The sequence below is a fragment of the Paroedura picta genome, chromosome 2, assembly GCF_049243985.1.
Source record: "Paroedura picta isolate Pp20150507F chromosome 2, Ppicta_v3.0, whole genome shotgun sequence".
NCBI lineage: Eukaryota > Metazoa > Chordata > Lepidosauria > Squamata > Gekkonidae > Paroedura > Paroedura picta.
Window position 1 is genome coordinate 44,706,781 of NC_135370.1, and position 27,639 is coordinate 44,734,419.

General features: G+C 42.3%; 1 protein-coding gene across 1 annotated transcript in view; it reads left to right on the plus strand.

Annotated features, from left to right (window-relative positions):
* ACVR1 (activin A receptor type 1) overlaps positions 1 to 27,639 on the plus strand; it is an 89,577-nt gene that overhangs the window by 19,980 nt on the left and 41,958 nt on the right. The window contains exon 2 of the mRNA XM_077319999.1: positions 22,413 to 22,483. Coding sequence (XP_077176114.1) covers positions 22,413 to 22,483 — 71 coding nt within the window. The remainder of the gene's footprint in view (positions 1 to 22,412; positions 22,484 to 27,639) is intronic.

Sequence of the window (27,639 nt, forward strand, 5' to 3'; positions counted from 1 at the left end):
TAGGCCTTGTCTGAGTTGCAGCTATAACTGAGTCATGAGATCATGTTGCAACACAGCTGTCTGTCCCCCTGACCAGGCTGCTGTGTGGCTAAAATGTGTAGCGCAAATGGAGCCTGCTGAGAGGTATGCCCAAAAAGAAAAAAAGAAAACGAAATTGCTGCACTGGCAGTTTCTGAGAGTCAATAGAATTGTGTCTGGAACTCTTAGTTTGTGGCATAAATATATAGATAGCTAGATATAGATAGAACTTAAGCAGTCTCTTGTACGTGGGTTAGACGTGGGTTTTGTGCCATTAAAGTATATGGAATTTTGTTACCGTGTACTAATGGAAGCCCTTTGAAAGGAACTGACTGAACCTGATGAGAGGATCTGAGAGGGAAGAAATTTTGTATAAAATTTCCTCTGAGCAAGGCAAATAAGTCCCGTGTTGTTCAGTGGGGCTTACTTCAAGGGATGTGGCTTGGGGATTGTGGTTGCTAATCTGTCATTTTTCAAAATTCACTCTGAATCCCTGGTTTGAATGTTGGTTGAGTTATTTCGCTGGGGCCGTTCTTGGTTTGACAAATTTAAAAACATAGAATTATCTTGTATTCGTATGAACGCTTTTTGTACCTTTTAGTAGCCCATCTATCTGGCTAATAATGCCCTTAGTTGTGCACAGTTCCTGTGTGGATTTTTAAGATAATGTGGGAGTTTGGCTTAGTTTTATTGTGCTTCAGGCCTTGCAGTTTTCCCCCAGAGTTGTGTATGTGTGCTTGTGTGTCTAAGGATCCATGCCTGCAATTCATGTTATCAGTGTGTTACTATATAACAGGTATCCTGCCAGGCACAATTGCCATAGTAAGAGTGAAGTCTCCCTTTAGCAATGGCTCCCTCTTTTGAAACCTCCTAAATACCGTTCAAGGCTGCTGAAAAAATTCTGACCTTAAAATTTACGATTCCCTAATTTAAGAACAAACAATAAGGTGCCTTTTTTTCTTTACTATAACATTTAATTGTCATGATATTGAAAACATTTTCCATGCGATTCAAGCAACTTTTGAGTTGATATTGTGGTATCGGAGTTGCTGGTGATGGGTAGAGCTTGCATATTGTGATGGTCAAGTTTGAAACCTCTTCCTATCCTGGTCCAAGGAAATATAGTACAGATGCAGTGGCTCAGCATAGTAGGGAAATTTTTATAGTTACGCATTTTTGGATCCTAATTGGTTTTTTAGGTTTTTTTTAAAAAAAACTTTATTCAATATGGTTATTCTGAAATATTTTTTTAGGTATGCTCCGCTCTATGCCTGTAGCCGCCACCACTTTTTTTTTTTGGGGGGGGGCAGTGAATTCTGGCTTGAAGGGGACGTTGCTCTTCAAATATCATACGTAAGGGATGGAAGTGCTGTTTGAAACTGGCATCACCATGTTGCTTTGCACAGAGATGGATAAAGGCCGTGTCCAAACGAAAATGTGCAATGGCAAGGGCCCTAAAAGAAAGGGTTGTGAGTGGCGGCATCCAAATCAGCTGTTCCAGGCGGACAAAGCCAGTGCCGTGCTTGGGGGGGGGAGGGGGGTGCCAGTGCGTAACTCGGCACGCCCATGCTGGCAGCGTTGGCCTGGAATGGCTGATTCGGACGCCACCGCACACAACCCTGCAAGAAGTTACCTGAGGGTGAAGGAAGGCTTCAGATTTAGATGAGAGGAGTTCTGAATATTAAGGCCAGCTTATATTTTGCGTTTACATTTTCTTTCAATTCCAGTCTGCCTCTGAATAAACTTACCTTCCTGTAGAAGGCTTTTTGGACAACAGTTTCTGTTCTTTGTTCAAACACCGATAGTTCAGCAGTTTAGACATGCAGCTAATTTGTTCATATAATAGAGGATTAAATATCATGCTAGTTAATTACCTTGTGTATTTTATTTTAATTAAGTTTATCTTTCCACCAAATCTGACCTTTGGGTGCGTACAGAATCCATAGAAATCATTACAACGAAATTAATTGATTCAATTTAAGTAATTATCTAAAAAGTAGGAACGTTAACAGGAATGGCAACACAATAAATTAATCTGGAGTATGTAAGGTAATTATTAAACACCAGTTATTAATTAGGTAACCATTCTGATGTAGTGGATAAAATGTCAGGCAAAGTCTGAGTTTGAATACCTACTCCAGCCTTCCTCAACTTTTGATTGTTGAGAAATCCCTGAAACATTCTTCACGCTTTGAGAAACCCCCAAAGTGGCACAATCATAGTTATGCACGTGCTCACCTAGGGCCCCTCCCCTTCCCATGCCCTTTAGGCCCTTCATTGGGGGGGGGAGCAGGGTTGACATGACCACATAAGGTCATATCTCCTGATAAATGTTTAACAATTATATATATATATATATATACACACACACACACACACAGTATTTGCTGGCGTATAAGACTAGTTTTTCCCCCTGAAAAACATGCCTCCAAGTGGGGGGGTCATCCTATACGCCGGGTGCACTTCAGTTGGGATAGACATGGCTGCCCATAGTGGCCCATAGTACTGTAATGTAATGTAACAAACTCTATATTTTGAGTGGATGTTGGGGGGTCGTCTTATACGCCGGCAAATACGGTATATATATATAAAAATTAATTAACTCCCACCCATTTAGGAAACCCTTCAGGGCCATCAAGAAACCCCAGGGTTTCGGGAAACCCTGGTTGGGAAAGCCTACCTTACTCAGCCATGAAGACTTGGGGTTTTGAATCCCGAATTACCTCCCAGATGTGTTAAGTAATGTTAGATTTGCAGATTGTTGAGTTTTTGGTTCTGGGACAGATGATCTTTTTAAATGAAAATATTTTGCTATGGTCATTAAGATTTCTTTGCTGTAAGTCTTTTTTTGGGGGGGGGGGAGGGTGTGGATTTGAGACCGCATTTGGCAGTGTTTCAGCAGCAAAGCTGCTTCCTGCAGCCTAGTCTTGGAAACTGTATAATTTGTCCATGGAGGACTTTGCAGTAAAGAAATGAAAATTCCTTTTCTTGACAGCATTTATTACCTATCGTGGAGCAATTTGGCTGTCAGAAACAGCTGGCACAGTGGGGTCGGACAATAAGGATGGGGGGGAAGAAGTGCCGATTCCAAGCCCCCACTGAGAGAATTGGGTTACACAGCCTGTCATTAACAACATGACATGATGCTCAAAAAATACTATTTCATACGAACAGAGGAGTAACGTGGCGCAGACCGTGTGTATTTCTATCGAGCAATGGTGGCGGAGGAAAATCTTGTGTGCTCCCGGAGAGGTTTCTCAACTGTGTTGCATCACCTTGGAGTGTTTTAAAAGTCGCTAACAAAATGTTTTAATTGGTGTTACAGTCCAGGCCTAAACTCCTCTGCTTGGAAAGTGAAATGCTCCCCCAGTGATTGCCATGGGAGTGTACGCATCATAGTCCTCCTTGACTGGAAAAGAGGCAAGCAGAGTGGAATTTAATCAGGATTCCTGGCTGTCTGTGGGTGCTTCACTATTCTCTTTCTGTATTGATTCTTGTGAGGGCTTGAGAGTTGATTTTTAAGAAATGCACACTTAGATGACACTGGAGACAGCTGTCTGTTACAGTGGGACATGCATGCTGGCTACTTTGGCGCCAGACTGCTTTCTTGTCGATGCACATACACATTAATGTTATTATTTCAGTGAGGGCTCTTGAATTCATTTGTTTTCAAGTCCCTGGCATGTTATTGTGCAATATTCTTCAACCTTCAAAGGGCAGTAGCTCCGCCTTCCTCAAAATGTATGCATGTATCGGTGCTGACAGCCAAAGTATTGTATTTCTGCTGTGTCCAATTTAGCAGTTGTTTTTTTTTTGGGGGGGGGGAGATTGTGTGACATGTGTTAAAAATCTTTTGAAAGGGAAGGGGAAAGAAATATAAACATAAATCTTAGTTGACTCCCTGTAAAAAAAATAATCTAATCATTATGTATTACAAAAACATAAACTTTTTGTTCTCTGGAAACTAGTGCTTATTTTCCCCCTCCTTCCCCCAAGATAGGGGCTATAATTCCAGATGTTGTTTGGATGAGATATAGTGAGTTGGGGGGGGGGGGAAGCTTTTCTGATGATAACAACAGAGTCGGACTGGCTGGTTTCTACCCTATCAGGGAAATAGAGAGATAAAGACTCCATTAATGATGCATACACAAACTGTTGTCTTCTCTGGCAGAAAGTTTGAGATTGGTAATGATCCTTGCCAAATGCACAGAGAGACAGCTGCAGAGAGTACTGAAAGTGAACTTCAGTTTGAGGGAGTATGCAGAAAGCAAGACAAATATATAGCATAATAATAAGGGGAAGCTGGTCCATCTTTCTGCATTGCAGTTGACTCTTTCTGCATTGCAGTTGACACCGTTTGGTACTTTTTGATTACTTTATGGGAAGAATAGATCATGGCTAGTCCTGCCTTGTTTTGGTTGTCAGGAGGAGAGTTTCAGCTGGGGATACTCAGCCCTGCCTTGTTCTGTGCTTGAGGCACTGAAAGAAGTGCTGTCTGTGACTCAGACCTTATCACAGGAGATCATTAGCATGGCTTATTATATGATCGTTTTTGTTTAGAATACTCCTGTTTTCATAGACTACATCTGTATAAAAGGAAGTGAATTGCTTAAAGAGCTACTTAGGCTTGCTTGGTTGTTACATTCCCCTGGGGAAAATCTCAGCCAAGTATGAGTTCAGACATTTAACTGGCCCCTTCTCTTACAGTGACATTTGCTCTTGAAATGATGTGCAATGTGGTAGCTCTCAGACCATAAATATGAAGAGGTCATTATTATTAAACCCAAAGTCCATCTGGGCCAGCAGCTTCTTGTTTCCTACAGTAGCCAACCAAGTGCTTCCAGAAGTAATACAAGAAGTCCCTTTGCCCCTTCCTAGGAACTAACATTCAGTCTGTACTACCTCTGATGATGGCTGCTGATTCATTAATCTTCCATGAAGTTGTGTTAATTCCCATTTAAAGCCTCCAAGGGCCCAAGTAGACGTTATGGCTCTCATGAGTCAGGCCAGGCTTCTTTTGCCTGTTTTACGGACATGATGTTGGGGAACTGACGTTCTCCCTCTGAGGCAGAGGACATCTTGCTGGGTGATTCCCATCACTCACTCAGGGAGGCAAGAGCTAAATTTCTTCCTCTTTCTGTCTCTTATGGTGGTTGTCATCTGTCCTTCAGCTATATCCTGCCTCTTCAAAGAGAGCAGCTAGATATCTATTTTCCTCAATTCTTACCTTCTTTTTCTTTATTCCCTTCTCCCTCTCATTCCTGGACTTAATTCCTGTCCTGTCTTTGTTCTATCTGGCCACTGTCAGGCTGCACATTGAGGAGAGAGGGGGTTTGTCGAAACAGAATATCACGGTAGCCATTTTAAGAGTGCAGCTGGCAGCATTCAACTCAGTATGGCTGAGTCAGGGTGAGCTGATGGCTTTTTTCTGATACTGACTTGGAAACCCTTATGGCTGTTGAGCCTCCAGAGCCCTACAGAATAGGTTGTGTGAATGGCAGCATTCCTGATTGGGCTGTAACCAGCAGTGAGGAACAAAGAGATGAGCCTGGAAGCCGTGCTAAAAAATAGCATGAAAGAGGAAGTGCAGAGGATGGGTGATACTGGAAGAGGATACAGGAAGAGGAAGAAATGTAATCCCTACTTCCGTGAGTGAGTGGTGGGAATTATCATTGGGAATTGTCTCATAGGGAGAATGTCAGTTCCCCAACATCATGTCTATAAAATGGGCCAAAAAAGGCTGACCCAACTCATGGGGGACCCAACGTCCTCAGAGGAGATGGACCCTTCTCAGGGAGTAACTAATGGTTGTTTCTTAGCACTCTAGGGCCTATTTCAGCTCAGGAGAATGTCATGCAGGAAGGCTGAAATTCCTCATTTCTCCCCATGCCACATTACTGAGCTGAATCTGGCCCAAGCACTTGGGAACATGAGTGCCCTCACATCATGTCCATTTAACAGGTCGGGGAATCCTGATCTGACTCAAGTCAGATATAATATCTAGTTTGTCCTAATCTAGCGGATGTTACAACATCTTGAGGTGGCAGATTCCTCATGTTATTTATATATTGTGTGAAGAAGTATTTCCAGACCATCTTGAGGTGATCCAGAACTATGGCATTACAGGAGAGGTAAGGGGGAAAGAAAACACTTCTGCTCCTGTCCTGTGCATACTTCTATACAACTCTTTCATGTCTCCTCAGATTTCCCCCCATATGAAAAACAGAATAAATCTGTAGTTATAAGAAGTAATTTTGGTTGCCTTTTAAAAGCTAAATTTCTTTACTTAGCTTCTTTAACATGCAATGACCAGAATTTTGCATACTATTTCAAATGTGACTACATGTCACATTTTAACAAAGTCTTCAATGTTGATACCTGACTTTCTTAATAAACCCTAACATGAAATTCACCTTTTTTGCTGCTGTGCACAGCCTCTCTTTCTTGATCAGCCACAGTCAGTTCAGGCCCTGTCACTGTATGATTGAAACTGCACATTTGGATGATAAAATCCTGTTACTTCATATTGGCTTAGCTAAAACTGTATTTGCGATTACGTTGCCACATACCTTTCAGAGCTCATTGCAGACCACTTTGTTAGCTATCCTAAATTATTTGATGTTCTGCACAAGTTTGGCCAATTCACCCACACGCGCACACTCTGCAAAATTCAATATAACTTATGAACAAGTTACCGTATTTGCCGGCGTATAAGACGACCCCCCGACATTTCCACTCAAAATATAGAGTTTGTCACATTACATTACAGTCATGGGCAGCTATCCCAACTGAATGTGTATCCCAACTGAAGTGCACCCGGCGTATAGGATGACCCCCCCACTTGGAGGCATGTTTTTCAGGGGAAAAAAGTAGTCTTATACGCCAGCAAATACTGTAAATAGCAGTAATCCCAATATAGATAACATCACTCTGCAATGCAAGATATGTCAGTTTAAATAGGAAAAAGATGGTAGTAGTAACTAAGACAAGAACAGAGCTGGAGTCCAGTGGCACCTTTAAGACCAACAGAGGAAGCATCTGAGGAAGTGTGCACACACACAAAAACTTAAACCTTGAATTTATGTATGTATGTATTTATTTATATTTATATACCGCCCTCCCCCGAAGGCTCAGGGCAATTTACAGGGAACAGGAAACAGGTACAGATAACATAAGCAAACACATGTGACAACAGCAATAACAGTACATCAATAATAACTCCAACATGAAAACAGCAGTAGTAAGAAGATAGAACTGCAAAGGAGCCTCAGCTCAACTCTTACTGGGACCCAGTGCGTTAGGCAGATTAATGGCGGTCATAATAGGAGTCGGGGGGACCTGAGGTCCAATAGGATGCGATGGTCCGGGTCAACCTCAACCAAATGCCTGGTGGAGGAGCTCCAACTTTATTGGCCTTAAAGGTGTCAGGGGACTCGATTTTTGTTCTGCTGCTTCACACTAAAATGGCTATACACCTAGTAACTGATAATGTTATTCATTACCCATCGTGTTATCCCAGCACTGCTATTTTTCCTCAGGAACTTTTTACGGTAGCTTGAAAGTCCTCCTGTCCAGGGGTAGTCAACGTGTGGTCCTCCAGATGTCCATGGACTACAATTCCCATGAGCCCCTGCCAGGCTCATGGGAATTGTAGTCCATGGACATCTGGAGGACCACACGTTGACTACCCCTGCTCTTGTCTATGCATTTCCTCCATTCAACATCTCAGAAAACTCTACTTTTGTTGAGGCAGGACTTCCATTTTCGGAAACCACGTTCTACAAGTCTTAATACTTTCCACCAATTTATCTTGTCTCCATAAATTACTCCAGTAAGCGCCTGGCCTCTCCTCCCTGTTGGGGGGCTTCATAGCATCGGTCACACGTTTCTTGGCATCTCACATGTTGCAGATTTCCCCTCCTTTTGGCCTAGAGAAGAACATTCTCAGGTTGACTGATGTATGTACTTTGGCTCACCATGAACTTCCACATTTTAAAAAAGGGTCTGAATTCCATGCAGAATTCAAACAGAGCCATGTTCTCAGAAAGTGACACATTCTTAACATTCTAGTCCTAAATGCTCTTGGATCTTCTTCCAAGTTCTGGATTGGGGGGTAGGGGGATGCGACAGGAGGAAATGCATTGTTGCATGGAAAATGCCTTGCCTTTGCTTCTGAGCCACAGACTTTACACACTTAATTGTTTCTCCTCGTTTGATGTACAGATACTTATCCTAGATGCTTTAGGCTGATCCTGCATTGAGCAAGGGGTTGGGCTAGGCCTGTATGGCCCCTTCCAACTATGATTCTATTAGCCAGAAGTGTCTTCCCTTTTGGTGATCTTACAAGACTTTACACAGCAAAGCCAGTAATAATGGAATCCTTTCATTTGGGTGCTCTTGAATGGTTCTGTTAGGAAGTGGGATTTGTTTTTCTAGGTGGGCAGCTTGACTGAACAGAGTCCTTTTACAGTATATGAGGAAATGAAGGAGAAAAGTGCAACTTGTAAGAGACTTGAATAGGTTTACAGAGGCGCTGACTAAATCTGCAGTACCAATCCTGGATAGTAGAAGAAGAGGAATTGGTTTTTATATCCTACCCAAAGAAGTTTCAAAGCAGTTTCCAATCGCCTTCCATTTCTCTCCCCACAGCAGGCACCCTGTGAGGTAGGTGAGGTTGAGAGAGCTCTGACAGGACTGCTTAGTTGGAACAACACTACCAGGACTGTGATCAGCCCTAAGTCACTCACCTGGCTGCATGTGGAGGAGTGGGGAATGAAACCTGGCTCTCCAGATTAAAGGCTGCCACTCTTAACCACTGCACTTAGCAGACTATGTCCAACTGGCTCTCTTGGTTTAGAAATGTAAATGTAAGAGGGAGCACTGTAATAAACCTTGGAAACAAACTGGCAGACGGTGGCTAAATACCGATCTGATGTATTTCTTTCTCTGTGAGCTAGTTAACAGCTTGGTATATTTGTTCTGAACCCATTAGAAGTTGCTCGCATTTATACTTGCATAACTGATAATTAAATGTAGAAATTCAGAGTTCTCTTGTCATTAAATGATAATCATTTTCAAGGCTGTTTGTAATTAATGTATGATTTCTTTGGCACTATCCGTATTTAATGCTTTTAATTCCTGGCCATTATTAGACAATATTTGACTGGTGGAACAATCAGCCATTTTCAGTTGATTTTTTTTGTTTTTTAATAAGAGAGAAGGAAACATTCTGAAAGGCGTGCGTGGTGTCAGTCCCCTTTTCTATTTCCTTTCCTTGTCTTCTTTCATTCACCAAGTATTTTTATGACTTCTCAATCAAAGGCTACTAGGTTTTTGTTCAAAATGAAGCACGTACTTGGTCTTAAAAGCTTTTGATGGATTGTGAAAGGTTTTCTTACATTACAGTAAAGGTCAATACTTAAATTACCACTTTAGGTTTTCTGTAATTTTGTCATTGAAAAAGAAAGACTCTAATAATGGGCCTTTAAAAATGTGAGGTGATATTTTGAGGATAGCACTTTCACAAAGGAGTGGCTTTTTATTTAAGTGGCCTTGCTCTTAAAAGTTTTCCCTGTAGCTTTTAAAAGTCTTCACTGTCTCTCTGGAGGAGACATTTTATACTTTGAAATTTTGGTTCTTGGCAGAAAGGCCTTTAGAGGGAAGTTTTTCCCTGGTGGATACTCGATTCCGTAAAGGTAGCAGTCTCTAGTTTTACAAAATACGACTGTATTTTGTATAACTAGAGTGAAAACTTTTACTCTTAAAAAAAATTTTCCCATGTGACAATCCTCTAACAGCAGGGGTAGAAACAAACAAACAAAAAGTATGCTGAAACAGCTTCCTTGCCCAGTAATTATAATTAATAATAAAAATAACAACAGTAACAACTTTATTTTTATAGCCCGCCCTTCCTGGTTGGCTCAGCCTGTAAAAACATACCTTTAGTATTGAATTTGTAACAATTCAGTAAACTTGATTTCCTACTTCACTACTACTGTGGTTATCTCATGTGAAAACTCATGAAAACCCGTGGGAGAGGGGAAATCCTATACCCCCATTGGTCCCCTATTCATCTGCTCTTTCTGGATTCACACATCACTTCTTCCATCCCCATCCTGCCTGTCTGCTGAGGGAGAAGGGAGGCATGAAGCGAAAATCACAAAGGACTTGTTTACTTACTTTATACCCCACATTTCTCCCCAATGGGAACCCAAAGCAGCATGGTCTACTTATTAAGGGTGGCAGACTCTAATCTGGAGAGGAAGGGTTGAGTCCCCATGCTTCCACTTGAAGCCTACTGGGTGACCTTGGGACAGGTATGGTTCTGTCTCAGCCCCACCTGCCTCACAAATTACCTCTTGTGGGAAGAGGAAGAGAATGCGATTGTAAGCCCCTTTGAGACTCCTTAGAGTAGTTCACACTTTAATCACTACATCACTGCTTCATACCTTTTACTGCCACTACCTCTGTGCTGGTGGAGAGATTAGAACTAGCTTTGCTCACTGTCTCCCACTCCTCTCCAGGCTGGTACTGTGGTAACAAGAGAGAGCACACAGGTTTTCAACCTCTTTCACCTGCCCTTTGCAGGTGTTTGGGGGTTGGTTTACTCAAAGCGTTTTTGTTGCTGTCCTTTTCTCTCCTCTTCCACCTCGTTCCGTCCATTCCTCTTAATATGTGATATTGGTCAGTGTTTTTCACTTGTGTTGTAGTGTGCAAGCATAGACGATACTTGTTTTGGTAGTCTTTTTTTTTTTTTTAAACCCTAATTTTAGATTGTTCTGGCAGCCTAGGCTTTCTGTTTTCTTTGGAGCATGGCACTCTGAACCATTGTTTAGAATAAGACACAGATAGGAAAATTCTGATCTGGGTGTTCTCAACTGGAAACCTGAATCAAACCTGGCCCCATAATAAACCAACCAGTTTGAGTCAGTCCATTTTACTCCCCCTCTCCCCTTCCAGCCAAGGATAAGCAAAATGTATGAGGCACCAGGGAGTCAAGTTAGGCAACAGGAGCCCAGGCAGGGTCGGGAGAGGCTGGAAAAGAGGGAAAGAAGGTGACAGGGAGGGGACATCAAAGAAGTATTGGGAATGACTGGGCAGCTGCCAGCCATGGAGGAAAAGAGAAAAGGGGAGGGAGGGGCAGCTGAGAGGTGGACTGAAAGCAGGGTGTGGGGATGGGGGGGGGGTCAGAAGGCATGCATGCAGAAGCAGAAAGGGTAGAGGACATGACAAGGGATGGCAGAGGACTGCCAGAAGGAAAGGGGGGCCAATAGGGAGACAGGCTACAAGAAAGAAAAGCAAGCAGTGTGTACGGAGGAGGCACAATGGGAAACTGATACAATAAAGGGGGGGGGAGTGTGTGAAGAAGTATGGGTCTGATAGAGGATCCCAAGATGGTCCAGAAACTAGAGAGTGAAGTGATAAAAGTAACAGGGAAGGTAAAAAAAGGTAAATGAAATAGGTGCAGGGGAGTTTGATGAAGGCAGTGTAAGTCTGGGATGATTTGGGAAAGGAGGGAAACAAAATGGAGGGCATAAAGGGATGCTAACCATTTAAAACTATCGGCTGGCAGGCATGCCTGCTTCTTTTCCCATTTCTAAGCGGGAAGGAGCAAAATCGGTTGCTAAACCTGTTCTCAGCTATTTTAGTCTGACAGCAGGATGGGCATGCCCATCTGCTGACAGCCTGAAATGGCTGCCAGCTGAACCCCCGAACTGGACAAAGGTCTGAGAAATGTTCAGGGGAGGGGCATTTTTGTGGGGAAATTTGGTTCATGCCTATCCTTAGTTCAGAATTCAATGAAGGGAGCAAGCCTAAACAGGTCTAATAAGAAGTAACTGTTTTATTCAATGGGGCTTGCTCCCAAGAAAGTGTTTTTAGGATAATCTTATAGAATTGTCACATTCTGATGTATTATTCCATTGTTGAGGCATGCTTGTTAAGAGCCCCTAGATTAGCTCTTGAAATGAAATCTGAGTCCAGTAGCACCTTTAAGACCAACAAAGATTTATTTTGGCTGTGAGCTTTCGAGTGCAAGCACTCTTCCTCAGACTATGAATTCCTTACATCAGTGGTCCCCAACCTTTTTATCACCGGGGACCACTCAACGCTTGACAATTTTACTGAGGCCGGGTGGGGGGGGGGTAGTTTACTCCTCTACTCTCAGCCACTGCCCTAACGCTCTCTGATCGCTATGGTAATGTTTAAACATCCCTTCAAAATAAGATACAGACACGCCACAACAATGAACATAAGGAACATTTTATTTTCATGGAAATTTTAACTCATGACAAGGACAAATCAGTGGGAACCCTGAGCTTGTTTCTCTGCAACGAGATAGTCCCATCTGGGAGTGATGGGAGAATGACACCCAAAGTGTGTTATAAAGGGCCGGGGGGGGGGGGGAGAAGGCGTCCTTTGCGGCCCACCTCCAATTAGTCGACGGACCACATGTGGTCTGCAGCCCACAGGTTGGGGATCACTACCTTACATGACATGACAGTCGGAATATATAGCAAAAATTGGTTTGCTTCTCACAAAAATTGTGAGGTGTATAATGGAGAGGGGTTGGCAGTCAGGCTGGCAGAAAGAATGGGCTACTTAACTTCTGTTGACTAGCCTCAAAGCCATACATGATGATTTTACAACGTGGGATTTCTTTTTGTGAGCACATATGGAGTGCGTGTCACGCATGCATTAATATATGTAATGATTACATGTGATGGAAAAGTGCTGGGAGCAGCTAAACAGTATTTCAGTCTATTTTCTAATTACAGTCTGCGGTGAATGACTGTGTGTAGGGGGAGCATGATACAGTCTGTCTTTAGTCTATCTTCTGAATAAAATCCTACTATACGCCTTTGGCCTCAGGAACCTTGGGAAATACAGGTGCTGAACATGTATATAGACTAGGTTCTTGTCTGTGTGTGAGCATGATCCTGTTTCCTCCCGTCGTTGGAGTAGGACTTCTGAAAAGTCCCCCTGTGTACTAATTCTACAGTGAATGCTATTCCTATCCTATGTGGAATATCAACATAAGAAAATTGTTATGCTTTGAGGTTCTCAAGTCAGCACTGAGAGATAATCAACTGGGACTTGTAAAAAGTTTGCAATCTGTCTCACGTTGTGCAGATGTTTTGGGCTTTTTCCAATTCTGTTCAGATAGATGCCACATCAAATAGAATTTTTAAAAGAGTCATCTGAGAAGTCAAATTGGGACATTCTAAATGCAAAGTTAAGCATCTATACGTGAAATAACTTAAGTAGGAATTATTATGTCTATTTTAGTGGTTGAGTGTGAAGCCTATGGGTCAAATCTTGCCTCACCCATGAAGATTAAGTTTTTGTGTGTTACTTTTTGCTTTCCTGTTTTGTTTGTGGTAAAATGTAATATTAGAACTTCCAGAATTCTACTGCCAGAAGTGGAGGAGGGCATCTAAAGGAATTTGGGGTTATCCTTTTAAGGAGAGTTCATAGAGATACTCTGGGGAATCTGGACTTCATAATTGCTCTAAACTTAATGTGGTAGTACAACTTTAAGGTAGAATAGCCCCTTTCTGCCTCTTCCATATAATAAAACAACAAATATTTTTCTGCAATGACACTGAAAAATAAAGCAACCTATTTTCAGGTAGGGATGAAGGCAGGGAGCACAAACCACACTGTGATGTTTGATTTAGATTTTCTAAATGTATTTTTTAAAATTAGACGGTCATGCTTACATTTGGCCTACTCTCTGGGAAACAGGCTGCAACCTTCTTAAAACTGTTTTTCTCTCTCGTTTTTGTATAATTGGACTGCTTTTTGTCTCCTAAGACATTATACTATCCTTTCCTGCTCGTGTTTATATTTTGGGTGGACATATTTAATGAACAGCTGTGTGTCTGAGTCACACCGCACATTGTCCAAAAAATTTTTTTTCTTTCCCGGTAGTACAACAGTCAATAAAATTTTTTTCAGCTGAATGGTAAGATAATTCCATCAGCTGTTTTCTAGAATAGTGGTGGATGGTAGGCACCGTGATGTTGGTGGCATTAGGTTGTAAACTAACATTTTACTTATACTTTGTAAAATATTATTTCACTTAAGTATAATGGATGCTTTAAGTATCATGGATGCTTTAGGCTGATCCTGCATTGAGCAACGGGTTGGACTAGATGGGCTGTATGATTCAACACCTTGGCTTACCACTAGATGAAAATGGGCTATCTTTGTCTGAGGACACCCTAATGACTGAAGTGTGCAGAAACAAGTACTAGCTATAGCAGCAAAAGCTTTTTGGGTTGAGAAAACTGCTGCCTCAGAAGTATGCTTCAAATCTTATCTGAAGCAAAGAACTGACTTCTAAAATCCAACCTGATATTGCCCTCTGAGGAAAAGAAACTGCCTGATTAAGGCATGTATCAGAACAGAACTATTTGTGAGATTTTATTTATTTTATTCAGACTTTTTTTTTTCCAAAATGTGACAAAATATAAAGCTGATGATGTTTTTTCAATAGGCTGGGCCATGTTTCTACTGTGATGCCCATTTTAATCATGGGGAAGGCCACAGCTAGAGGGACTTTGGAATTTTTATGCTTTGGAATTTTTACACTAGAAGTGTACATTCTGTTAATCCAAATTAATTCAGACAGATTTTTCTTTTTATAATTGGCTATCCGAAATGGCCAGATAGCTGTAGATGAAGTGTATTTAAAGAGTACTAACTAGGCAGGTTTTTACCTTCTCTTCCTTACTCTTTGGCCTAATTTGGGAGTAAACACCTGACTGTCCAAATTATTACTCCCAAATAACTATCCTAGTTGTTTAGACATTGTGAAGATTAGCTCTCAGTAGAAAACTCCTCACCAACTTGCTACTGCTTCAGAGAGCCTTATTTTCTAACGATGTCTGTCACACCGGTATTGAGATTTGGGAATATTGGGAAATACCCGTATTTTGGGGGGTTCAGCATACCTGAACCCAAAAAATGCCATTGTTGATTTTTTGTACAACCCTAGCTTTCACCTGTGAGGGAGAGATTGTTTCTTTATGTGCTGGTACTGGCTCTCTTATCTGTTGGTTTTATTTCCATAAATATTCAAAAGCAGAGATAGCAACTGGTAACTTCTTGGAAAGGGGAGGGGGAAAATTCCATTAGCTAGAAATATTCCTGCTTTCTATTTATGGCAGCAGTTCTTCTGTAAGGATGAATGCAACACATTGTTAACACATTTTAGGTAGCTTGGTGGTTAGAATTGCATGTCCTTTGTACATGTGTACCTTTGCTGCTGCCTTCTGGGTTTAGAGTGTGGCAGGTGAAAAGAATGCTAAGGCTCCTGATAAAAATTGACAAAAAAGTAAGAAGCTGATTAAGAAGCAGTCTGAATAGCTGTGAATTCCTGCATTGTGCAGGGAGTTGGATTAGATGACCCTGGAGGTACCTTCCAACTCTATGATTCAGCCTGTCAATTAGCTGGTGGGAGGCTTAGACCTTAGCACTGATTGCTGGGCTTCAGCTGGGGAACTGTTGCTGTGCTATTAAATTGTTTCTTGGCCAAGATGTAAACATCTAAAGTGCATTCAAATTTCCTTCACCCAGCAATGCATCAGGCATGTTCACATTTATATACATCGATCCTGAGTGTTTCGACCACTGTATTGTTCAGGCTGAAAGTAGAATTAAAAGGAGGAAGAAAAAAGCATGAACCTTCCTTCGTAAATCCTACACTGCATTGCACAGATGAATATTGAAAAGTAGAACACTCATGTCTCCTTTCCATGGTAGCTTCTTCCTGCCTCAGCTTGCATGGTAATAAATTCTGTAGTATTACCATACATGGTCACATGATTCCCATGTGAGTGTGTCTTTGTGTATATAATAATGAGGGCTTGCCTCACAAATATCTGTAGCATTTTCCTTTTACGCTAACACAGATGTTGTTCAAAACTTTAGTTATATGGCTGTGAAGGTATTGGCTGCTGTCATATTTGGCCTGCTTAACCTACATTTGCAAAGTCACTAGGACTTTGAGGAAAGGGCTTCCAACTTGGTTACTGTATACGTAAGGGATTGGACCCAGTCAACTTTCCCATTGAGCCGATCCAGTTCCCCTCCTACAGCTTCCATCTATATAAGTGGTTCTCAGCCTTCCTAATGCTGCGACCCTTTAATACAGTTCCTCATGTGGTGGTGACCCCCAACCATAACATTATGCAAGTATTCTTTTATAGAAATTAAACCAAAACTGACCAATGGCGTGAAGATCCATTGTTCATGATTGTATCTAAATTGGTTTTTTTCCAGGGTTTCTCAGTTCAGTTCTACCTCTTGTCCCACCATGCCCATCTCGCTCTCTTCCGCTGCTCCAGACAGACAAAAGTTCTATCTCGATCTACCCCGAAGGGATGGAAAGAGGAGTCAAGATGACAGGAACTGGACTGCTGCCTAACACCGTGTGTGTGTGTGTGTGTGTGCGTGCGTGCGCCAATCTATCCTGGCCTCAACCATAGACCTGGTGGAAGAGCTCTGTTTTGTAGGCCCTGCAGAACTCTGAAAACTCCCACAGGGCCCAAAGCTCACCTGGGAGCTCATCCCACCTGGCCTCGGTCGGGGCCAGGGCCAGGGCCAAGAAGGCCCTAGTCCTGGTCAAGGCCAGTTAGTAAGTTGGCACCCGCAGAGTGTAGGCAGAATGAGGATTGAAATCTGGGCCTTCCAGATCCTAGTCTGGCAGTCTAATCGCTATACCCCTAGTTCTTTACAAATCCAGAGGCTACAGCAGGGTAGAAAAATGAAAGCACTTAAAATGCACACACCTTGCAAGTACTAATATCTGTTCTTGTAAGATACAAAACTCCCTGGAGGGGGTGAGTTCATGTTATATATTGCCCATTGCACTAAGGTGGGAGTGCTTGTTCTTAGCAAATAAGGTATCTAGAAATTAATGTTGGGGAACTGGTTGGGACATAGCTGCTAAAATATTTGCTGGATGGAAGATGTGTCTGACTGATCATTTGAATAAGAAATAGTACTAAGTAGCTGTCTGAAGCTTGATCTTGGATCATTGCACACAAACACCCCCTTTTGCTTCCCCTGCTCATTGCAGAAAGATTACTCGGTGTTACAGATGTCCGGAGGGTTGTGTTTCTTCTCTAAACACTCAAAATTCTAACCTCTGATTGTTTAACAATTCTCCTCCCTGAGGGGCTCGTTTTTATCTAGAATAGATTAAAGGCAGTGATGGGACTATCTTTTTTTTTTTTTTTTTTTGAATTCTTGGCAACTGCTTGTGGTGTTGGTTTGTGTGTTTAAATCAATGGATTTTCTTTCAAGGTTTATTTTTAACTAGCTTGAATTAACAGGCGAAAGGCAGAATCCCGCATTCTCTAAGCAAAATGGCAGCCAGCAAAAAATCTTGAGATCCTTTCCAAAAGTTTCTTGGCTGGCTTTCAACTGTCTAAACAGTATGTTGGCTTGTGTTAGAGAACTTCATACAGTAACATCTTTAGTTCTCTTGCTTGCTAAGGTCTAATTTTAATGAGCGTTTAGTTTATTTTGCTTTATCACAGCAGGAACAATTTGATCCATCTTCCCTGCCCCATGAGTAAATTGCTAATTTTTTCCCTTTTGATTAATGGGACAAATTCCTGATAAAATGAATAATCTTTCATTCTCTTCTTCCTCCTCAGTTATTTGAAACCAAAATATAAACTTCAGGCAGAGTGATGTTCCAACCCCATCCCCATTCTCCCCTTTTCAGGTCAAGCTAGCCACGGTGTTGTAACTTGGCATTGAAGGGCATTTTGGCAACTTTCCAGATGCACAAAGACTACAATTAGTTTTTGTGTATTCTGCCCTGGGTTTCTAATTATTACATTCCAGCGTCTCCTTAAAACACATCTGTTGATCATTGATTTTCCCAATTAACCCTCCTTGATTTCTCTTTCAAAAGTGTCTTTCTTTAAAGTTGCAAACCTGCAGGTGGGTCTTCTTTTTTTTTAGTCACAATTTTTGTGCAGTGCCTATTTTAGCCGTTTATTTAGTTAGCTAGGCAAAACCCATAATTTGTATATTTCGTGTTACAGATATTTCTGGGAGAAAAAGTTGTCTAAAATACTTCAACCACAAAATGATATTGTGGGCTTTCTCCGTATTGTGATCTTTAGTTCTGGGTGGGACTGCATAGCCCATGCTTACTCACAACAGCCCTTCTTTGTGGTCCAGGTGAGTGGGAGAATTGACATTTCCCCAGCTATGGTGCAAGTTTGCCAGGTATGTGACTATCTTCCAATTTCAGCTTCCCATACATTCTGTAGAGCAGGGGTAGTCAACCCGTGGTCCTCCAGATGTTTGCTGGCAGGGGCTCATGGGAATTGTAGTCCGTGAACATCTGGAGGACCACAGGTTGACTACCCCTGCTGTAGAGGGATTGCTGATGTGTAATCAATATTAACAGCAAGCCTTATTTTTATGACTCCTAAAAATGGCTTGCATGAAAGCCATTAATCTTGCATGAAAGCCAGGGTCATATAGTCCAACGCCCTGCAGAATGCAGGAGATTCACAATTACTGGCCCACCTACAGTGACCCCAATTCAATGCCCAGATGATGCCCCCCTCCAATCCAGACTCCCTGGCCAGTTTGGCCTGGAGGAAATTAGTTTCCCATCCCTGAAGCGGTGATCAGCATTTTCCTGGGTATGCAAGAAAGGACCACCAGAGCCAAGCACCGACACAGTCCCTTCTGCTCACCCACTTACAATCTTATAATTGTGTTATTATAGTATTTGAACTCTTGACTTACATTAAGTAGGATTTATTTTAGAAGCTATGTGAGTAGGATTTATCTTCTCAGCCAAAATAAGGACGAGATAGTTTTAAAATGCCTTTTAAATATATTTTAAAGCATGTGACTTGCGTAACCAGTTATGCAACCTTGAGAATTTAGCTATAACAAGTATTTATTTTTTGCTAAGGTTTTGAATCCAAAGCAGTATCCATCAATATTCATGAACAGCTTATGAGTCAGGTGGAATGTAATATTCGTTTGAAATGGAAGGGAAAAGACAGTGTTCTGGTCGATGGCTTGTTACTAGTGCCACATGACTAAGAAAATATTTGAATGCCCGCTGACAGTCACACGGTCGTCTACAAAAGAAGACATTTATGCATACAATATGCATTCGTGCATATGTTACAATTAGTCATCAAAGTAAATGTGTAAGCCTATCATGTCCCTGGGAATTCAGAATTGGCTGTGGCAACACCCTTATGACTTAATTTGTTTCAACCCAACATTTTGTTGTAATTTTCAGAGAAGAAACGTTTCTGGGCAGATCCTGTTGTCGTTTACAGAATTTCGAGTTCCTAAATACCTCATCATATTACCTAGGCAATGCATACCTCAGGAGTACTGAAGCTGGCCTAGCACCAGGAGTTGGGCTGTTTCTGCTTCCTTGATCTCAAAGGACAGTCTCACTGAGGGTTGTGATAAGGGTCTGCCTCCCTTGCAGCAGGAGGGATAGGAGGTATCGTGTTCGGTCTGGCAGGACTCTGTGTGTCTCTCTCGGTCTCTGACATGGCTGAGGGAGGGAGAGCAGGAGCTGTAGGGGCAGGGCCAAGCAGGGTTGAGTGCTATAGCATTAAACTAATATAGAATTTCAGCGCTATAGCAGCACCCTTGAGATTCCTTGACTCCACTGATTCAACCATGCTCTGCTGATTCAAAAGCAAGTGGGCTTGTACGAACAAGTAAATAGATTCTACTAGCAGCTGGTTTCTAAAACAGCTCTTCCTGAAATAATAGGAAAAATTCCTTTAGCAGCCAGTTATTAAAACAGAATACAAAGGCAGTTTGAATATGGCCAGTGACTTGTTCACAAATAACTTGTCATACTCTTTTTTTCTGTCCCTTAAAATTTCTCTTAATGATGAGCAAATTTGTCATCAGGACTGATTTTTTTAAGTTCAAAGAGAAATTAAAATGTATCATTATAGTTATCAAGCCTGACGGAGACCCAAATGGCCAGCCAAAACCTCCAGGGGGTTGGCGGATGTTTTGTGGGGCAGGGTGGGAAGTGCTGGTGAGGACTCGGGGCCTCTTGCTACTGCCTGCTAAAGGGCCACTGAAGCCTCCAGAGAGCTTGGCTGGCATCTTGCAGGGCAGGTGAGGGGAAGCGCCAGCATGGACCTGGCTCCTCCTGTTGCCACTCGTAAAAGGACTGCCAAAGCCTCCTGAGGGCTCGGCAGGCATTTTTTGGGGCAGGGAAGTGCTGGCCGCAAAAGGCCTGCCAAGGGCTGAGGAGACCATTGCAGGGCTTTTGGGTGTGGGAGGGAGGTGCTGGCAAGCAGTCCAGTCCTCCTCCTGGGGCCTAGCAGCCCTACCAAGGCCTGGCAAGGCCATGGCCAGAACTGGCTGGGGCGGCGGGAGCACTGGGGGGGGGGGCTCCCCCCTCCTCTCCCTACCCCCACTGGTCCACAGTCCCAGGCCCTCTGCCCTCTTTCCCAGCACCTGTTTACTGCTACTTCTTCCAAATGGAAGAATTTGGAGGAGGACACAACCAGAGGGAGATATTCCTTCCTGATTGGCCATTCATTGGATGGATGGCAAATCAGGAATGGGACCGCTGGGACAGCCGACCTGATTGGTGGTTAGGCAGTGAGGCCTCCTACCACCCCTTACAGGCTTTATTAATGGTTACAGATTGGTAAGCAAGTAGGACTGTACAATTCTTTTCTCAGTATTTTTCAGAAATCCCAAAGTTTTTCAGCCTCAATGGGCCTGAACCATAAAAAAATCCATAGCAGCAAAGTTGCTAAACACAGCTGAGAGGTGGCTCAGCTTGGGGCTCTTTTGGGCTGTCCTTTTGGGCTGTCCTAGTTTGGCCCTTTAAACCAGTCTGCCCAAAAGAGCTAGCCAAGAAACCAGAAGAGCTCGGGCTTTCCCTTTAAACCAGACTACCCAGCAGAGCCTGCCTGTGTGCCAAACCAACTCTTCCTGCAGAGAGAGCCTGGTTTAGACCAAACTGCCCACAGAGCTTCGTGTAGAAGCAATCTTGCAGGGAGAACTCGTCCTGCAGTATGGTTTGAACTGGGCTGAGAAGCCAGACTCAAGCCGAGCCAGCGGGAACAGCTCCCTCAGGCTGTCTTCAACTGCTTCTTCGCTCTTTTGGGGTCTATCAGTTATTCCAAAATATTTATTTATTTATAATTTAATTTATACCCTGCCACTTCCAAACCAGCTCTGGGATTTTCTCAGGATATTTTGCTTTTGTTTTCCTGAGAAGACCTGGATACATTCAGGAGGCTAAAATATACCCAACAAATACAAATATGGTATTTTCCAGGTATATTTTTCCTCGGCTAGACCCGAACGTATACCCCTATAAACAAGTAGTACCTCCCATCTTGTGCTTCCATCCTCTAAAATTGACGGTATAAGTACAAAACTAATGTTACTTTTATCCCTGAGATTAAGGGGAACAGATTATTGGCATTGTTAGAAGGAAGGGGGTAAAATCATAATTTCTTTACTCTCTCTGAGAACTGCTGCAATTTATTTTGATACAAGGGACTACCATCATTTGTAGAGACAGAAATCATTAGGAATTTTGTCACGGACTATGGCATATAGATCAAAGTGGTGAGGTTAGACCTGATTAATCTTTTCAAAAATTTTAATTTTAAATGTGAACATGCATGAATGTGTTTAATCAAACACAGTTTCTAACCATAATGATATAAAAGAAAAAAATACAACCAATTAAGATTGGTTACATCACAGTGAGGGGCGGTATATAAACTGAATTAATAAAGATTATTTTGTTACAAACAACTAGATAGTCTTGATCTAGAATTATTAAAGAGATCTTGCTAGCTAGAGTTTGTCCTTGGGCCACTGCTAATCAAACGGATGCAGTTATGAAATAGTTTTGGAACTATTTTTGAGCAGTATAATTTATAACGAGACATAAGTTTTCCCCCTTTGCTCTGTGAAATTGTTGGCCTGCATATAGTTAGCAGGGCTGCTTCAGCCATTGACATCTGAATCTATCTAAATACAAGCTTTTGTAAACTGCTGTTTATCTTTTCACCACTACACGAGTGGTTTAAAGTCAAAGAATTTCAATGTGCAGACATGTTTTCTTCTCCTGATTTTAAAAGTTTTAGTGCACTTTTCTGGACAGAACCTTCTGTCATCATCAATTTTCAAAATCTAGCATGATGATGACTTTCAATGGCATTTAAAAGTTTGTCAGGGAAATACTTGTAGAGGGGGTTATGAGGTGTTTGGGCTTGCTGACCTAACTGAGTGTTAACCTGCAAGTGGCTGGCAAAAACTCTTGTCCCCTAACTCTAGAGACTCAATCCAGACTGGCTTTTAAAGCAAGGATCCTTTTTTCTTTCTTTCTCCAGGTCTACAATGATAAATGGACTTCTTCTTCCTGTACTGATCATGGTGTTTTTTCCTTCACCCAACATGGGAGGTAAGCATTTGCATTACAGAAACCTGGCCTGGTAATTCAGTGATGCCCTTGAAGAAAAGCCTTCAGTGTGCATCAGTCATGATGGTGTGAGGGGGAGAGCTTCAAAAGCTTGAGACACATTTATTTATTAAATTTATATACCACCCTCCCTCATGGCTCAGGGTGGTTTACAACTGCAGTTCATTGCACATCATTAAAACATGAAAGCTAATAAAAACTTTAAAGTATTAAAACACATCACAGTATTAAAAGCTCCTCTTATTTGCTAGGATGGAACAACAGAGGAGTTGTACTTTGGGGAGGCTTCCTCCCCCCCCCCCACACCTGTTTGTTGCTTTGTACAGGTGGTGAGAGAGTGTATGATTGGATGGGGAAAGTACCACTTCTGTCCTGACTCCTGCCTGAAGTTGGTGGATAGACCTTATTTCTGCCTCATTCTTTGTCACTGCAAGTCATCCTGCCTCATGCCTTTGCACGCCCCTCCCGCTAAAGCTTCGGTTGTTCTAACCATATAGTCACAGTTAAGCTAGAGGCCTTTGTCTGGCTAAAAGCAAATGCATGGCAACCATACGTATGAAATGCATAGTGGGATATTCTATAATATTTCATCAGTCCCTGTAATACACTGGATTTTTGTAACACCTCTTAAGACCTGTATTTATTCTAGCATCAGCTTCATTGGAGTAATGAATTCTGTACCAATATTCCAGGTTCTTTTGGATCTATGGCACCATTTTGGGATTCAGGGTTTTTTTTTGGGGGGGGGGAGTCTGAATGTTTTTATGACCATTATTCCCTATTAGGGACAATTGCTGGGTGGCTGAAGTGGCTTTTTTTCAAGCAAATGACACTAAAATTGCAGGGAAACTAATCTTGCCTCTACACAAAAGACCTGCCATGTTTCAAGTGAAATGAATTAAGAGGTTTAGTTCTGTAGGCTTCTGAACAAGACGCCCCCTGCCACTCTACTTGTCTCCATTGTTTCCTATGAGGAAGTTAATAGCCTAATGTACTATAGCAACCACTGGCCAAAAGCTTCAATATGCAGACAGAATTATCAAGCCGATACCAAACTAGGGAATCCCAGCAGAACCACCGGCAATGTGGTAATTTCAGTACAACCAATGTAAAGCCAGATAATCTTAATTTAGATGCCCAAATACATGCCCTTAACAATTAAAAACCTTCCATGAACAGTGAAAATGCAAAGCAGTCAAAAATTCGGAAACAAGCTGAGAGAGAAGAACCACACAAGCCTTTTAAATCCTGTTAAAAGCAGTGCAAAAACAAAATGGTTTTTAAAAAGAGCCAAAAACCGCCCTGAGCCTCCAGGGAGGGCGGTATAGAAGTATGATGATAAATAAAAAAAGAAAAAAGAAAATAAAGTTTCCTTCCTCCCCTCCAACTACACCTCCCCAGGAAAACTTGAAAAACATGTTTTAAATAATATTTTTAAACAAAGCCCACTGTGGGCAAAAACCATCCTGAAGATGTCCAGGCACAAAATAAACAAAAGTCTTTGCACGCAGGTAGCCGAAATCCAAGGCTCAGACTAGAGCAGCAGCAAGCACCAACAGAACTCCTAGGAAAATACCACCATGGAGTTAAGCTTCAGGGCAGGCCTTCTTTTCCTCTTCTTTGCTCAGTGAGCCCTGGAGGAAGAGAATCATCATGATTTAATGCTTCTCCTAACAACTGATCTCATTGCCTGGGAGAGCTGCCTCCCTTTCCCTCTCTCCCATTGCCTGGAGCTGCCTATTCACAGATATTCTGGGGTTCTACAGACCAGATTTTTCTGAGTGCACCTCTCTACTTTTGAGAGCCAACCAGGTAGTCTCTTTCTGAGAGATGCTACTTTGCTCAGCTCAGGTTCAGGACCCTTAGCCTAAGAACACTCAAAGGGTTTGATTGCTCTGAGTATATAGGTTTGTGTGCTTTGGCCATTCCAGCCCGAAGCAGCCAGTACGAAAGCACATACCTTTATTAAAACTTGGTTGGTCTTAAAGGTGCCACTGGACTCTAAATTTGTTCTGCTGCATGTGTTCACGGAGCACTGCTGATATTATGGCGCTATAATAAACCAGGCATTTGGCTGGGGTCGACCCAAACCATCGCTTCCAATTGGCCCCCAAGCGCCCCCCCCCCAATCTTCTACTACAACTGATACTGATCTGCCTAACCCACTGGGTCCCAGTAAGAGTTGAGCTTAGGCTCTTTTGCAGTTCCATCATTCTCTAATGTTATTGTTGTTATCATGCTAAGGTTATTGTTGTTACAATATTATTGCTGTTATCACATGTTGTTACCATATGTTATCTGTATCTTTTTCCTGTTTCCTGTAAACCGCCCTGAGCCTTCCGGGAGGGCGGTATATAAATATAATATATGTGTGTGGGGGTGGGTGGGTGTATCAGCAATGGGGACTGGCGTGGAGGACTTGGGGATGCTGCTGAGGAAGGCAGTCTGTGCTTTGTTGAGGCAGCTAGTTTTTTGCTGAGGTTAACTAGTGTTCAGGAAAGGAGGTTATCTATCCCCTCCAACCCTGGAAAAGATGGGATCTCTCCCTCTCTGCACCTTGATCAGGACAGAGCTGTGATGACACAAATGTATTCTTTTTGTTACTCTTTCCAGCTTCCAGTAGGTATGGGACTGTAAATAATGAATTATTTTTTTCCATTTCCATTCCTATTGATCTTGGGCTAGGAATGAATGTGCTTTTACCCAGTTTTTCCATGGGTTCCCTTGGGTTGGGATATATCTTTCTCTGCCTTTGTGTCTCTGTCTCTGTCTCTGTGTATAATACATATCACACACACGTCACAGTAAATAGGTTTTGTTACATTGGTGGCATTCTGTTGGTACTTTTTGTTCACAGAGCTCCAAAATTCTGCTGCAGAACAGCTATGGCCGTGTTTAGACAGCACAGCAAATCTCTGTTGGTTCTTGGCAGGCACAAACCAGGATCTTTTCTACATGTCTAGGATAATGCACTTTCAGTGTACTGTGCAGAACAGGAAAATCTGCTTCTAAAGTGCATTAACTAATGTGTGCAGAATGGGCCCAGATTCACGCCCTCCCCACTGGTTGCAATTAAAAGCTGTGAGGTTTGGGAAGTATTCAGTCAAGCCCCAGTTTGTTGTGGTGATTGAATGCAGGTACCTGGAAATACAGTAGTTTGTTTTCTCCTCAGAAAATAGGATTATAATCTGGGATTAATCCCTAGTTTAAAAACAGGAGGGGGGCCTATCAAGGACTTTAACCTCCAAATAAACCAGGCCTGCAGTTAAAGCTTATTTTTAACTTCTAATTATGTATGGGGGGATAAGACATTCCTTAAAACTATGAGGGATTTGAGGGGAGAGGGGCAGAGGGAAGGTAACCTTGAGAGCCAGCTTGGTATAGTGGTTGAGAGCAGCAGCCTCTAGTCTGGAGGACCGGTTTGATTCCCCACTTCTCCACATGCAGACAACTGTGTGAACCTTGGGCCAGTCACAGTTCCTCCCAAAGCTCTCTCAGCCTCACCTACCCCACAGGGTGTCTGTTGTAGGGAGAGCAAAACCAAAACCAAAAAAGGAACACAACCCAACCTTAACAGGTAGGAACTCAGAAGTTGAGCTGTACAATAAAATGTTGATTATTTATTAAAAACAGAATAAAAACTACATAAAAACTATACAGAACTAACAGTACATAAGACCAAACGCGTTTTGCTCCTACTGGATCTTCCTCAGTGGTCAGAATTGTGACAAATACACTCTATATAAAATATTAATACTAAACCTATTATGAAGTGCAGCTGAGTGGCTGAATGGGATCTGTAAATTATGGCTCCAACTAATATATGTAAATTTTAGACTTTTTGGAGACCACCTCCTATGACATATGCCTAGGGTCACGACTCTTCGCTATTATATAATTCTGTGCTAAGAGTGTATCTCATGTGCCACTTTGAGAATCCTTCGTGGAGGAAAAAGCAGGGTACAAAAAACTAACTTTTCTTCATGTTACACCACATTTTCCATAAACTTTCCTGCTAACCAAACAAAGCACTCATGCTCAATTTTTTAGGTATGCATTTTCCCTCAGCTTTCTAGCGGGAAAAAAAGTGATGTTTATGTCAGTGATCTATTTATACAGCTCAACAGGCACATTTGGGCGTGATGACCTCATCCTCTCCCCAAAACGATTCTGTTTCAGGGAAGTTATCACAGCAGCACACAAGAGGCTACAGTTATAATCTCCTCAGTTGCTGGTTTAGGTTTAATTTGTTGGAGCTTCTGGTAATACAACAAGATTTACTGGTCAGCCTGGAGAATATCAACCTCTTCATATTCACAGACTCTTTTTCTCCATTCAAATCAGCTTTATCCTTTAGGATAACCAAGCTATATGCTGCAGAACTTTGTTTTAGAGAATACTTAGGAATTAAAGTCCTAATGCTGGGCAAGAGGATAAACCCATATGTTCTATATTTAAGTAATTCAACTCTGGGAAAGCTGTAAAAATGGAACAAAATTTTAGGATTGAAAAAAAAGAGTTTATACCTTGCTTTCCGCTACTTAAGGGAGTCTCAGTGGGTTACAATCGCCTTCCTTTCCTCTCCCCACAACAGACATCCTGTGGGTGGGACTGAGAGAGCTCTGAGCAAACTGTGACTGGCCCAAGGTCACCCAGCTGTGGCTGCATGTGGAGGAGGAGTGGGGAATGCTCAGGCCAGCTGCTAAGAAAGAAGATGAAAAGAGAGTTGCACTTACCTGTAACCGTTGTTCATTGATGTCTTGTGTGCAGATACACATCCCCCCACCCCACCCCGCTCTGCTGTGAGCTCCCAGGTCGTACTAAGGTTGGTTAACTTTAAAGTTTAACAGTTGACTCATGGCTGCTGTATAGGAACTGCAGGAGGGAGAGTGTCCTGCCCTTGATCACGGAATACAAGTGGTGGGAAAATCCCTCATGTGCGTGCGTCTCTTAGAATGGCGGGTCACCCTATAGGAATTTTGAGCTAGAAACAGGTTCTCAGCCGCTGGCCTGTGCATTCCCAGTGCGTGTCTGCACACAAGACATTGGTGAACAACAGTTACAGGTAAGTGCAACTCTCTTTTCAGAGACTTCTGAAACCTGACTCTCTCCCTGTGATGTTGCAAAACCATTCTGTT